The 15,107-nt window shown below is 38.8% G+C and overlaps 1 protein-coding gene across 3 annotated transcripts in view; it reads left to right on the top strand.

Annotated features, from left to right (window-relative positions):
• ARHGEF33 (Rho guanine nucleotide exchange factor 33) overlaps positions 1 to 15,107 on the top strand; it is a 73,580-nt gene that overhangs the window by 21,132 nt on the left and 37,341 nt on the right. For all 3 annotated transcript variants that reach the window (XM_025867604.2, XM_073897324.1, XM_073897323.1), the window contains exons 3-5: positions 5,006 to 5,116; positions 6,674 to 6,723; positions 14,084 to 14,248. In XM_025867604.2, coding sequence (XP_025723389.1) covers positions 5,092 to 5,116; positions 6,674 to 6,723; positions 14,084 to 14,248 — 240 coding nt within the window. In that variant the 5' untranslated portion in view covers positions 5,006 to 5,091. The remainder of the gene's footprint in view (positions 1 to 5,005; positions 5,117 to 6,673; positions 6,724 to 14,083; positions 14,249 to 15,107) is intronic.

The following is a 15,107-nucleotide window of genomic DNA, read 5'->3' on the forward strand; positions in this document are numbered from 1 at the left end:
CACAGGAACAGTACAGGATCTTTAAGAAGAAAACAATAAAATCTGATCAAAAGACATAAAGCAAGATCCAGTTAAATGGAAAGAATATACATGCTCTTAGATGACAAGACCTGATGTAAAAAAAAGATCAGTTGTCCCAAATTAATATATAAATCTAATGCAATTCCAATGGGAATCCCAATTTTTTTTGTAATGAGTAAAATGATCTTGGAGTTCATTTATTTATATGGAAAAATAAATGTCAGGTAAAGCAAATTATAAAAAAATAATCGTTGACTTGCCTTACCAAATAATTTTTTTAAAAAAGATTTTATTTATTTGACAGAGAGAGAGATAGCAAGAGCAGGAACACAAGCAGGGGGAGTGGGAGAGGGAGAAGCAGGCTTCCTGCTGAGCAGGGAGCCCGATGTGGGGCTCCATCCCAGGACCCTGGGATCATGACCTGAGCCGAAGGCAGATGCTTAACGACTGAGCCACCCAGGTGCCCCGCCTTACCAAATATCTTTAAAACAGAGAAGAACATCTATAATTTGTGATTTGGGAATAGAAATAGAGAGATCAGAATGGAACATAGGGCCCATAAGAGATCTCTGTGTACATGGGAATTTAATGTGTGACAAAAATAATGTTCAAATTCTATGAAGGAAAAGGATGGCTAGGTAATGAATAGGGCAGGCACAAGCAGCTTTTCATCTGGAAGATAAACAAATCAAACACTCCCTCATGCAACATATAATAAGTTCCAAATGAATTACACACTTAAAAATAATGAAAGCCTTAGAAGAAAATTTAGGGAAACATGTATATAAAATCTTGGGGCTGCAGAGAGCTTTTAAAGCAGTGCAAGAAATCAGGTGCCTGGGTGGCTCAGTTGGTTAAGTGACTGCCTTTGGCTCAGGTCATGATCCTGGAGTCCCGGGATCGAGTTCCACATCGGGCTTCCTGCTCAGCGGGGAGTCTGCTTCTCCCTCTGAGCCTCTTCCCTCTCGTGCTTTCTATCTCTCATTCTCTCTCTGAAATAAATAAATAAAATCTTCAAAAAAAAAAAGGCAGTGCAAGAAATCTAGAAATAAATAAGGAACAAGATCTATTTGACTTCATAAATTTAAAAATGTTTCAATAGCAAAAGTGACCGCAAAGTCAGAAGACAAAAAAGATAGATGGGAAAAATACTCAAAATTCACACGACAAATAAAAATCTAATATCTATTATGTGAAAACTCTTACTAATTGATAAGGAAAAGACAGATGACCCAATGGAAAAATATGCAAAGCCGAGGAATAGATAATCCCAAAGCAGCAAATCTAAATGTACAGTAAGTGCATGCAGAGATGCTCAGTAGCGCTAGCAATCAACAAAAGTAACTATGAAATATCACTTGTTACTCACCTGACGGGCAAGAACTAAAAAGTGTTAACATTCACTATAGGCTGGGATACGGGAGAGGAGGCACTCATGCCATATTCTTGGGAGAGATGAGCGTTTTTGTGAAACAGTCTAGTTGTATCTGCTAAAACCCCACATAATTAAGAACACCAATGTGTAAAGCTCTATGTACTAAGCTGTTTGTTATAGCATTGTTTGCAGTGTCAAAATAATGGAAATAGAGGGAATGTACATCAATACAGAAATTATTAACATAGGTCCTTCTTACCTCAGATACTATGCAGCCATTAAAAATAATTTATTTGATCTGTACCAATTAACTTGGAAAGATTGCCATGATGTATTATTAAGTGAAAGAAATAAGATGCAGGGAGGTCTCATTTGAATCTACAATGACATGTATATTCTGTGTATATGTTTGTGTATGATTATATGAGGATGGAGAGAGGAATGGAAGAACACTAGCAGATTAACACTGATCGGGACTGGGGAGAACACTCCAACTCTCTGCTCAAATGGCCACCATAAAAACATGAGTAACAAGGATCCAAGTTTTAAAAAAGAAAGTAAAACACTTATGCTATAATGTAGGTGAAACAGTGATGCAAATAGGTCCATTAACAATCGTGTGAAACATTCAAGAGAAAAAAGATTGGCAGGCAACGCAGCTGAATGATCATCACGGTTGTTTAAGTAGAGGCATTATAGTTGTTTTCTTCCTCTATATTTTCTAAATTTTCTCTAATGTAGTTTTGTTGCTTTTGTAAATAAATAAAATAAAAATTCTAATTTACTTTATATGAACCACACACTTTTTATTATGTCTTGAAATCAGTTACCATAGGTATATATGTAAGCTTGAGAATGTCCTAACTCTGAAAATCTGTACATTTACATTTTATCTATGACACATGAGAAGTATTTTCGGTTTGTTTCAATTAGTTGTAGATTAGACAACTAAATCCCTAGGTAATAATTATCCATAAAAACATGGCTTTACATATTTCAAGATTTCTTTTTCCCCTAAACAGTAACAGACATCACTTCGAACAGTAATTTTCAAAGCTGCGTGGCATAGGGCAGGTCATCTCTCTTCCCCTCCCTTGGCCTCAGTTGCTTCACCTATAAATGAAGAAGCTGGATGAAGTAATTTTCTCATGGCCTTTGGCTCTAACATTCCGTGATTTAATTTACATACATCATAGAATCCATTAGATATCAAACAAGTGAACAATTGCTAAGGAGAAGAAAGTTTTCATCTGAGTAATACTTACATCAGCTGTAAAAGACATTCAGATAACTAAAGAAGATGCCCCATCTTGATGTAACTTTCATTTTCACATGAAAAATGTACAAGATTTCAAAGACCATATAGCCTTGGGGGCCTGGGTGGCTCAGTTGGTTAAGCGACTGCCTTCGGCTCAGGTCATGATCCTGGAGTCCCAGGATCGAGTCCCGCATTGGGCTCCCTGCTCAGCAGGAAGTCTGCTTCTCCCTCTGACCCTCTCCCATCTTGTGCTCTCTCTCCTTCATTCTCTCTCTCAAATAAATAAATAAAATCTTAAAAAAAAAGACTGTATAGCCTTGATTATCTTGATATCTTTCATTTATAATTAAATAGCTGTTGAACATTGCTTTTTCATTCATGTTTATACTTCTGCCCCTGCCAACTTATTATTTTGCTTTACAGACCTCAATATATGAATGAAAATGTTTTTTTTTTAAGATTTATTTATTTATTTGAGAGAGAGAAAGTGAGAGCATGAGTGGGAGGGGCAGAGGGAGAGGGAGAGAGAATCTCAAGCAGACTCCATGCTGAGCATGGAGTGGACCTGGGGCTCAATCTCATGACCCTGAAATCATGACCTGAGTTGAAACCAAGAGTTGGATGTTTAACTGATTGCACCAGCCAGGCGCCCCTAAATGAAAAGTTTTAATTCTACTTTCTTGAGGTGTAACTTGTAGAGAATAAAATGCACCCAATGAAAACATACATTTTTATGAGTTTTGACAAATATATGCACCTGTATAACCACCAGCAGAATTAAGCAATAGAACACTTCTATCACACTAAAAAGTTCCCTGGGCCTCTTCCTAGTTAAGCCCCACCTCCTATCCTAGGTAATTACTGATCTGCATTTTCTCACTATAGGTTAGATATGTCCTTTCTAGAGCAATGAACACATTTTTGACGTGTATTTTCTCAATCTTGGATAGAGTTAATATATTTTGATAGTTTCAATCAGATTTCTCAGTTGCACACAACAGAAAAGAGCTCTGGCTGATTTCAGCAGCAAAGGAGTTTGCTGAAAGGATGTGGGCAACTCATAGAATTGCTGGGAGACTGCTCTCCCTCTGCCATTCCCTCTGCTTGTGCTCTTTTGTCTATCTGTCAAATAAATAAATAAAATCTTAAAAAAAAAAAAAGAATTGCTGGGAGACTGGAGAACAAGACTGGGATTATGCAGCCAGTGACAGTGCCCCAAATCATAGAGCACAGCTCTTCTGGTGAGGAAAGCACCACAAGCAGCACTTGGAGTTACCTCAACTCTATACCAGATCATGGTCACCTCCACCACCCTTGCTTCCACTGCTGTTTTAAGAACTCTGTTTCTTAAAAAGTACAAAGTACATCCAGTATATCTGTCCTAGGAAATCCTTCTGCAACTGCCAGTATCAACTGGAGTGAGTAAATCTGAGTGGCATATCCTAGGTCATGTGGCCTTCATGCCTAAGCTGCAAGAGAGGCTAGAAGAACCTGCCACTTTCGGCCTCTAGAGTAAGAGGCTTAACCAAGCTTCATAAGATGGGAGGATTCCCCCATCATTGGAAAGGGTTAAAATTCTAGGTGGTCAAAAAGAGGGCCAATGTCCACAACACTGACGGTTATGTTTGTTTGTTAGATTGCATTCTGAACATGTGGCTTCATGTCTGAAGGTGACTACAACCAGGTCACATTTGGTAACACGTCCTGTGTGTACAGTGGTCTACCAGATGCCGAAAGTGAGAATGAGGTCATCAGGGCATTTACTGTGTCATGAAATAGAAATAGATGTATTGGCCCTCATACTTGCTTAAGATTTTTCTTCTTAAGATGATCTCCCTAAAATATAATCTGTTAATAAAATTAATGGGTCTAAAGTAATTAATTTGATCCAAAAAAGAATGTAATATTAAAAACTGCCATAATTTTAAGTCATGAATTCCATATTTATTTACAAAATACTTACCTTTAACATTTATTTATTTTTTTATTTATTTTATTTTTTATTTATTTGAGAGAGAGAATGAGAGAGAGAGCACATGAGAGGGGGGAGGGTCAGAGGGAGAAGCAGGCTTCCCACCGAGCAGGGAGCTGGATGAGGGGCTTGATCCCAGGACCCTGGGACCATGACCTGAGCTGAAGGCAGACACTAATGACTGAGCCACCCAGGCACCCTACCTTTAACTTTTAAACTGAATATTAACTTGATATTTTTACTCTTCTGAAATTACACAAACCTCAAGTTGCCTCTACTAGCTGTGTTCATTTCAATTATTTTAAGTTAACACATAAAGTCAGTCCAGTTATTTCACCAGTTCTACCTGTTATCCCTTATTCTTGATTTCAATTGCCAGGTCCAGAGAAGAAGGGGTGGCCTGATCCAGGGACAATGAGGATGTAATGTTGAAGAATCAGCTGGAGGAAAGAAGCAACAGGCACCATGGAAAAGACCAAAACAAAGCAAGGTTAGATTTTTTCCTATGTCTTGCTTTAGATCTCGGGATTTAAGAAACGTAGGTTTCAGTCTTCTCTTGGCATCGTATCAAAACATGAGAATATGTTACCTTGACTATTCTCATCACCTTATCATCATATAATGACCATGAAGAGCACAGACTTGGTGCTGGAGAAACAGGAAATGCTATATATATAATTTGGTTTGAGTAGTTATCTTATTTTTCTTAGCAATAACTTTAGGACTTGTTTCAGAACAACCTGCTGAATAAGGCCAAGATACAGATTCAACTAATAAACATCCAACATCTTCTAGAAACATAAGTGCTCTCTCTTTTCATCTTTACCATATCGAATCAACCATATAGAAATAGTTCTGTTATCACCTCCAATTTACAGAAAAGGAAACATTCATAGAGGAGTCAGGCTACGATCACAAAATGTCAAAGTTTGATCTGGGATCCTGGTTTCTGTTCTCAGGTTCTGGTTCTTGCCATGATACCAGGCTGTTGGGACAAAGTATAAAATGGGCTAAGTAATCTTTACCCAAGCTTGTGTGAAGAGTTTTGGTAAGGTGAAACCACCTGGATTTTATAGGAACAGCCTTCTGTCTGTATAAGTTCTGGGCTGAGGTCATGTATTATTCATGAACTTAATACACTGAGGCCAGTTCCTCTAAGGAGGGGTTTTCTATACCAGTATGTCTTAAGAGAACAGTATACATATCCACACAACCAAATATTTGCAACTGGTGCTTTCATCTATAAACTGCTTGATTCATACAACATGACACAATGGAAATACAACTAAGTGGATGAGCAATGAGCTGCATGTTTTACATGGATTGTCTTGTCTTCATGGCCAACCAATGTGGTTCTGAAAAGTACTAAGCCAACCTTTTCTTCTCCCCAGTTTGTAAGTGGTTTTTATAACCTACTACTTCCTTTGTATTTGCCCTGTGTTTCATAGTCTCTAGTGTTGCCAATATTCTTTTCTTTCTGCCTGCATCCTTCCCAGAATCTTTCCATTGACAATTCCCTTTACCGACCCTCTTGCCCAGGAAGACAGTAAGATTACCTTAGTTGATCTGGGCAGTGACAGGAGGGGAGAGCTTAGAAGTTTGGCAAGGACATTTTATGCAGGCTTCCTGAAAACAACAGTGACAACCGGACAGGTGTCCAGTGTGGCCTTCCTGAGTATAAAACTACCCCCCCAAGTAAACTCCTGTCAGCCCCAAGAACATGAGGGAAACCCTTCACGGGCATTCCCTTCTGGTTGATTAATGATCACTAATCATTCAGTTTGGTTGAGAAACTTCCCCACTGTGGTAGAACATGTTTTGTTTTGTTTTTTACTACAAGAGTTATATCAGGTAGATATGGTTAGGTTATTAGGATGTGAATATAGAAACCACTTACACCAGCTTATGTTTTGTTCTTGTATCTTTGGTTTCTTGTCATGGAGCCACAGATTCAAGGTCCTATGAGGCCCCTTATTCCTGCATGTGTGTGAAGAGGATAGGGACAGAATGAGTCGCGTTCATTGAACAAAGCTCTTTCTTCCTACAGGAGAGAATGAACATATGCCGATGAATAACCCTTCCACACAGATTTACCAGGTAAAGACAATTAGATTATTTTGAACACTCCTCTGTGTGATGCTGATGACTGTCGCTTACGTATAAAGTTTTCTAGCACTCACAAGTGCCTGCACATCCATCACTGCGTTTGTTCACTTACCAGGACCATGAGGTAGGCAGGGCAGAGAGTGCCGCTCACGTTGCACCTTTGAGAAAACTGTTGAGTGAAGGACAGCTTATCCAGGCTCTAAATTACAGCACGACCACTCCCACGTCCACTCCAGTTTCCTTGCGTGTCGCCATCATCACTCTGGCCATGACACAGTGCGATGCCATCTCCATGAGAGAGGAGGAGAGAGCAAGCTCTGTTTTTCTTGGTTTCCTGTTTCAGCAGGGAGAATTGAGAATTGAAAGCGGGTTAACACTGCAGATGTTCACATAGGGTGATTGAAAAAAATGTTAAGCTCCCTTTAAACAATGGAAATAATTTAATTTCCGAGGAAGATAAAAATTCTGCAAAACATTTTATCATAGGTTTGCAACAGGGGTCCCTTGGGGCTGCTTTGGCTTGCTACACAGGATTTATTTGGTGTCTGTCTTCTAAATGTAAATTTAAAGTAAAATTCTGTCCTTAAAAATCATGGATGTTTTATTCTGATGTAATTTGTAATATAAAAGAAGCTTGGGCTAGGAAACTCCATGCTCCTCTCTAGAGTTAAGGCACTGTTACCTGGAATGCAGGAGAGGGAAGAAAGAATTAGCAGGGCTTGGTGGGGGCTGGGGGACAGGGTGATTTCAAAGTTGGCTGTAAAGTTTTAAGCTTTGGTAAGGATAAAGAGTGGTTTTCTGAAAAGAGCAATAGGAATCCAGAAGAGTGGAGAGTTTTAGGGGAAATGTTATTTAGATTTGTTGAGTTTAAGTGACAGTAAAGTGAAAATAACAACTAGTGCCCAGAAATCTCATGCAAGAGATCATTGCTGTGGGCCAATCAGGGCAAGCCAACACAGGATTATGAAAACATTTTTGTAGTCGTGCTGCTCCTAGACCAAGACCAGCAGCGGGAAGGGGTAGAAGAAACAGCCTCATTTCAATTTACTATGTATTTATTGAGCAGTTACTATGTGTAAAATCAGCTGCTTGGTCCAATAAGAAATAAAACAGATGCAACAGGCATTTGCTATTGATTTTTAAGTGTCCGCCACCTGGAAAACATATACAATAATTAGCTCAGACAGGTAGGCTGTTGGAAGGATTACAACAGAGGCATTGATGTGGCAGAGGGATGAATGAATATTGGCTGAAAGATTTGAACCAGGCATTTAAGGACAGATTGGTCATTTGGTAAGTGGATATGGGGAAGAGTGTTTCAAGCAGGGGGACCAGCTTGAACAAAGGCCTGGAAGCAGGAGTGAGTCTTCACTCAGTGCTGATTTGATGCCTCATTTGTCCAAGACCTCCAAATGCCTTCCCTGCCCACCTCTCCTCTGTTCACATCTGACCTGTGTAGGGCATTGGAATGACTGTGAGTATGTCTTTAAACTTAGGTATGATTTAAAGTCTATTATAGATTTTATGTAGGTCACTCCCTGAATGTTGGCTAAATATAGCGGCAGTGGGGGGGGTGGCCTCATTCTCTTACTGTATCACAAATCCAAGTACATCTGTTCGCAGTGGAACAAATGAAACAGATGAAGCAGTGGAAGTGAAGTTGGTCTATATGACCTCTGTGACAATATGGTTATAACCCCATCCTTGTTTTAAAAGAATGCTTCCTAAACCCCAGTCTGTTTACTCCAAGCAACATTTAACCAAAAGAAGATGAAGGAGAAGTAAAGAAAGAAGAAGAGGAAGAGGAAGGAGGGAAGCAGGGAGAGGTTAACTATAATAGAATACAATCCATACCAAAAATGGAGAGCAAAATATGAAATTTGAAGCAAAATATGATGTTTTAGCCATTTTCTATCTATTTTATTTTCTTGATAAACCCCCATCCCTACTTGAAATTACATTAAATATTACCTTGTTTATTTACTTTTTTTAATTGTCTGTGTCCTTATCTAGAGTGTAAGCTCCAAGGGCAGGGATTTAGTACATTTTGCTCTCTGTTGTATCCTCAGCATAAAGTACAGTGCCTGGAATATAATACATATTTAATAAATATTAGTTGAATGAATGAATGAATATCTGCAAGATGTGTATATTGCTTTGAGCCAAGGGATCTGATGCAGTCATTTAGTGTGGTGTCAAATGATGTTTGGAAAATTGTCTGGTTCTTCTTTGGGACAAAAAAGAACAGATTCTTACTTCATACCTTAATCAAAATAAACTAAAAAATGGATTAAAGGGCTAGAAATAAAAAATCAAACTATAAAAGTTTAGAATTAGTGAATATTTATCTTGTCTCTGGATGTGAAATGTCTAAGTAAAAAAAGCACCAGAAGAAATCACAAAGGAAAGGGCTAGAGATTTCACCCACATCACAATTTAAAAATTTCCCAGTGTAAATATATTTTCAACCAATTCAAAGGTAAATAACAACATGGGAAAAATTCTTACAAAAAAAATACCACAAGGGTTTAATGATACATAAATAGTTAATACAAGTCAGTAAAAAAAGAAACTTCTGAGACCTCAGTAGAGTATGGGTAAAGGACACAGATAATTTACCAAAGTAGAGGGTGCCTGGGTGGCTCAGTTGGTTAGGTGACTGCCTTTGGCTTGGGTCATGATCCTGGAGTCCCGGGATCAAGTCCCGCATCGGGCTCCCTGCTCGGCAGGGAGTCTGCTTCTCCCTCTGACCTTCCCCCTTCTCATGTACTCGCTCTCCATTCTCACTCTCTCAAATAAATAAATAAATAAAATCTTGAAAAAAAAATTTACCAAAGTAGAATTACAGATAGCTAATAAGTAGGAGAGAAGATGAGGCTTTTGAAACTTATGACAATCTGATTAGCGAATAATAAAATAATTAATAATATTTAGTTCTGATGTGTGTGTAAATTGGAAACTTTTACAAAAATTCTTAGTTAAAATACAGTGTTAAAATGTTCATAACCCTAATCAGCTCCTTGCTCTTTATGGATTTGACCTCCTTGGTGAGTAAGGTACATTGACCCAAATCAGAACGTGGGAGCCAATAGGAGAATGATTACTACCATCTCCCAGTTCATTCCAGTATTATTATCAGAACCAGTGAATCTGTGTGGATACACTGATTGCTCCTTAGCTCATATTCCCTTTTATTTGAATCCAACTCTATTCCGATTTTCTCTCATCCTTTGTTCACTGTACATAGGCCTCTCAGATTTCACCCAATCTCTTCTCCAGAGTCAGATCGTGTGGCTGCAGACTGATTACTTCCTTTTGCACATGGATTTTTAAAATAACATTCCATTAACGTGAGAAGTGGGGGTGGGGTCCCGCAATCAAGGCCACAGATGTGGTAACTGCACCATTTGGTCCTAGCCCAACTCCCCACCTAATGATGTGAATTCCAACTTGTTTCTGGCTCACCTGTAGGAATGTAAACATTGCAGTCTCCTCCGTTTATATTACTTATGTTTTATATATTTTGTCCAAGACATGTTTTTCTAAATACACTAATTTAGCCCTTTGAGTCAAATACTACCCAATGTCCTTAAACTCAGTAATTTCATATTTAGGAATTTATCCTAAGGAAATAATCTGAAATACATACCAAGCTTTAAATAAAAAGCATTATATGTCAGCATTATTTATAATGTTGAAAAATTACAAAAAACATAAATTTCCAAGAAAACTGAATGGGTGGATAAACTCTCGCACATCCATAGGATGGAATATTGAGTAACCATTAAAAATAGACACTTAGAAAAAAAATCGAAGGCTATAGGAAAGGGTTTATAACAGCGTTTGGCAGAAAAGGGAGGGGGCAGGATCAAAATATACCTATAGTATGATTTCAAACATATAAATGTATGCACTTATATCCACAGAACAAAACAGAAGGAAATGTGCCAAAACATTCGCGGTTGTATTAAAGTAAGGAGATGTGAAGTGTTTTTTTTTTTTTTCTTTTTCTCTGTAATGAAAATAATTTAAGAAAACGAGTTATGTGCCAAAAGGACCCCTAACTGAAAAACGATGGGAACCAGTCCTACAGCAATAGGTTTCATCATTAAAATTTCCATTGAAAGTTTTCTACAATTTGTAAGTCCCGTTTGAGCCTCAGTCTCTTTTTGCCATTAAGGAATATTTTCCAACATCAGAGAAATTAATTCTACTAGGCCAGTGGTGCATCCAGGAATCGATAAGATAAATTTCTGGCACACCATGCTTCATATCAGTTTCAGTAGTGGCCTGTAACAATGACATTAAGGGTCAACTTCTGCAGGGAGTGTAGAGGAGTAGATTTGCGAAATTTACTCTTGACTATTCAAACGACTTGCTGCCCACTTTTTGTTTTAAATCATCATATTTCTGGGGATTAATAAAAAGGCCTAAAATGAAGAAGATGAAAACTGGCAGAAAGACCATGTTTCTTCTGTACAAACCCTGGTTTGGGGGAAAACCAAAGCAATTACGTTGGCATTGTTGCCATCATGTACTGCTTCTTACAGCCTGTAGTCAGGTGTTATAGGAATTTGGCCTGCCTTATGGAGCTTTCTCAAATCTTGACACTTATGACTTAGCAGGGATCTCAAGGCCCAGGCCCAGGCCCAGTCCCCTGCGTTGGCCTCAGAATAGACTTTGACCTTGATAATGGAACAGAATGAAGGACAAGTCTGTGTGAAAAACAAGTTGGAACAACTTGCATAATTTATGAAAATTTAGTTTGAGGGAACTTTGGTGGAAAATGATGGGAAGACATTGATTAAAATTCACCTTGAGAAGAGTTAAGAAGCCAAGAAAGTAAAGAAAATTGAGAAACAGAAATTAAGACCAGGAAATAGGAAGAATTCGGACTCCTCTCCCCTATTTCTTTGAGCCTAAGATGCCCTCTGTGGTACCCTAGGCTTCGAAGTACAAGTCTTCCCTGAACCTGCCTCCAGTGGGAGCCCGCCTTCAGCGGCAGGATGGAGGGATCATAACCTCTCTAGAGCAGCTTCATGAAAAAATCAACGAGATGAGGAACGTGTTCAACTCGCTGGAGAACAAGGTAGACACCCATTTCTAATCCTTGGGGTGGGCTGTGGGCTGTCAAATGAGAGAGTTGAAGAGAGAGCAGAGAAAAGATGTTAAGTCCATGTCCTCAGAGTATTTTTTATTCACAAGGAATGGCCAGTTGGTACTGGAAAACCAGTCGGTAGCAGCTAAAGATACTGAGCCCCATGCTATCTGCAAAGCGATTATGCTCACATATGGCACCCCCTCCCTGGCTGATCAGTGGATGTAAAGCTGTTTATCAGGCAGTAGTGTTACTTCGATGGTAGGTACCCAATGGGCTCAAAGTAATATATGGGAAGGAAATGGGCTCATAGCTTAAAATGGTTTCAAAATTTCCAAAGTCCCTATATAACCTGGCTGTTAGGGAAAACTCAATTTTTTTTTTTTTTTGAGAGCTGGGGTTCTACAGGTGAGGAAAAGTCCTTTCCCTAGGATCCTACTGCTGTCTTTTGGTTCCTGGGAAAAACTCCACACATCCAGTGAGCAGTGATAATGAAACCTATTTCTGTCGGATAACGGTTCCCCCTTTTTTTTTTCAAACAGGAAACCTGAATTTATTTCAGGGTACCTGAATGAACGTCAGGTTTCCTTCCTTCAATTTTAAAAACTTGCACAGATTTTGCTTTGATATTCTATTGCTGTCGATTTTGTTTATTTTGTTCACTGAAGATGAATTTATGTAATGACAACTACCATATCAAAAGTAGTTGACCTGGTGATTTTAAGCCATTATGGTGACGACGTTAGACATGTGCTAAAATCCATCACAAAGATTAATTAACATGAAAGAGGACTGGAGCGAAATACAGACTGCTCAAGGTGTTCCTCAGGCTTCCAGGCCTGAACACTTGGCAGGTCCTGCTTTTCTCCTCAGGATGATACCTTTGGTTCCTCTTACTTCTCCCTATTTCCGGCCCTTGAAAGAAACCTTTGAGGCACAGGGAACCACAAAACCCCATATTTTAAACCTGTGGTGTAGGAGACCAAGTCTTTTTATAGTGGCAGGTGTCGTTGTGAGTTGGAATCATTTTGGATAACCAGATTCTGAAAATGTTTAGAAGTATACATTTGAAGGAATTTTGTTAATTTTGTCAAAAGTTCTGCTTTAAAGAGAGAACAGGGGCTAAGAGTTCCTCTCTTTAGCGGAGGGTAAGATCATGAATTTCAAGAAAGTGTTATTATCTTATTGTACTATTATTGTATTATTTGTTCAATAAAAAAAAAAAAACCTGAACTTTAGAAGTGCTCTATTTTCTCCACATCTCTGTTTGTGCTCAACTTTTTGATGTGCCACTGAAAGGGGGAGAAGAATTAAAATTTCTTGAACACCTTCTATGAACCAAGCATGCACTGTGGCAGAAAACTTGCCTACCTGTATTCATTTAATTCTCCAGACAACCCTGTGAAAGAGGTGTCACAGTAGTTATTTTATGCAGGAGGAGACTGCCACAAAGAGGTTAGCCAACTTGCCTGAGGTCTTACTTCTCATAGGAGAGAGCTAGGATTCCCACCCTGACTCCAAAATTGATACTTTTTTCATGGTGTGGAAGTTGACAACAGAAGTCCAATGTGTGCACTCCTACACGACCAGGCTTGACTCTTGAAGATAATTCAACATCACTATCAACAGTGTGCTGAGCTCCTAACACTGTAGCTATTTCCTGCCACTCAAATGCAAATGCCACTTTCTCCTTTTCCATGACATCATCCAACAACCATATATATATATATATATATATATATATATATATATGAATCCTCTTCCCTTTCAAAGAAATTCTCAGATATGCTTAGTTATTATTCTTTTTATCATTTAATTTTTAAGGGAAAAATAACTGAATTTCTTCATCTTCTATAACACCCCGGATAATATGACCCATCCTTTCTTTCATGGGATTCAAAGAATTACTGGATCAAGATTGTCTTTCACAAGCATATGTTGGTTTTCAAGTAAATCTCATTTTAAGCAAAGGTGTTAGAATAAACATAGCTCACAGGAACACCTGTCAACTTAATTGTTTGCTTGCTTGTCACTATCCAGCTTCGGCATGTGCTATATAAAAAAGACCCTCTTTTCCCTAAAAGAATGGGACCAAGTTTGCCTTATGTTGTCTAAACTTCAGTCTACCAGTATATGAGGTCTGTAGGTTTTCAGGAGCTTGGTTTCTCAAACGAAATGAAAATTCAAGGGGCCAGTGGCAGTATTTACAGTAGTTTATAGCAAATTGAATTCACTCTTGGTGATTATCTTTAGTTGCAGGCCTTGGCCTCTGAACTCAAAACTGGTTTCACGGAAGCAATGCAAGAACTGTCAAGAATTCAACATGGAGAATATGCTTTGGAAGAGAAGGTTAAGAGCTGCCGATGTTCCATGGAAGAAAAAGTTACTGAGATGAAGAATTCGTTAAACTATTTCAAGGTAGGCTCCTTTCTTTCTTTCTCTTTCTTTCTTTCTTTCTTTCTTTCTTTCTTTCTTTCTTTCTTTCTTTCTTTCTTTCTTTCTTTCTTTCTGATTTTATTTATGTATTTGAGAGAGAGAATGAGAGGGGGGAGGGTCAGGAGGAGAAGCAGACTCTCTGCTGAGCAGGGAGCCCAATACGGGACTCGATTCTGGGACTCCAGGATCATGACCTGAGCTGAAGGCAGTTGCTTAACCAACTGAGCCACCCAGGCGCCCCCTAGGCTCCTTTTCTACTCTCCTGCTAAACAGAGAGGTTCTTGGTCTTAGCCACAGAAGTAGAAAACACCTTTTCACGTAGCAGTCAAAGAAAAGAATTTTCTCTCTGGCCCATTCGCTAATTATCATGAAAAAAAAATCGATTTCATGTTTTTCTTTCTTGGATCTCTGTGTTAAAATTACAGACTGCAATAGAAATAAGATGTTCATCTCTCATTCATTCATTCAACACATGTATATTAGAAGCTTACTGGGCACCTGGGTGGCACAGTTGGTTGAGCGACAACCTTCGGCTCAGGTCATGATCCTGGAGTCCTGGGATCGAGTCCTGCATCGGGCTCCCTGCTCAGCGGGGAGTCTGCTTCTCCCTCTGACCCTCTTCCCTCTTGTGCTCTCATTCTCTCTCTGTCAAATAAATAAGTAAAATCTTTTAAAAAAAAAAAGCTTACTGTGTACTAGATATCATGTTATATCCTTTCTTTCTTTTTTTTTAAGATTTTATTTATTTATTTGAGAGAAGAATGAGATAGAGACAGAGAGCACGAGAGGGGGGAGGGTCAGAGGGAGAAGCAGACTCCCTGCTGAGCAGGGAGCCCGACGT

Source organism: Callorhinus ursinus, unplaced genomic scaffold (assembly GCF_003265705.2).
Source record: "Callorhinus ursinus isolate GAN/ISIS: 27379988/994484 unplaced genomic scaffold, GSC_fseal_2.0 scaffold10, whole genome shotgun sequence".
NCBI lineage: Eukaryota > Metazoa > Chordata > Mammalia > Carnivora > Otariidae > Callorhinus > Callorhinus ursinus.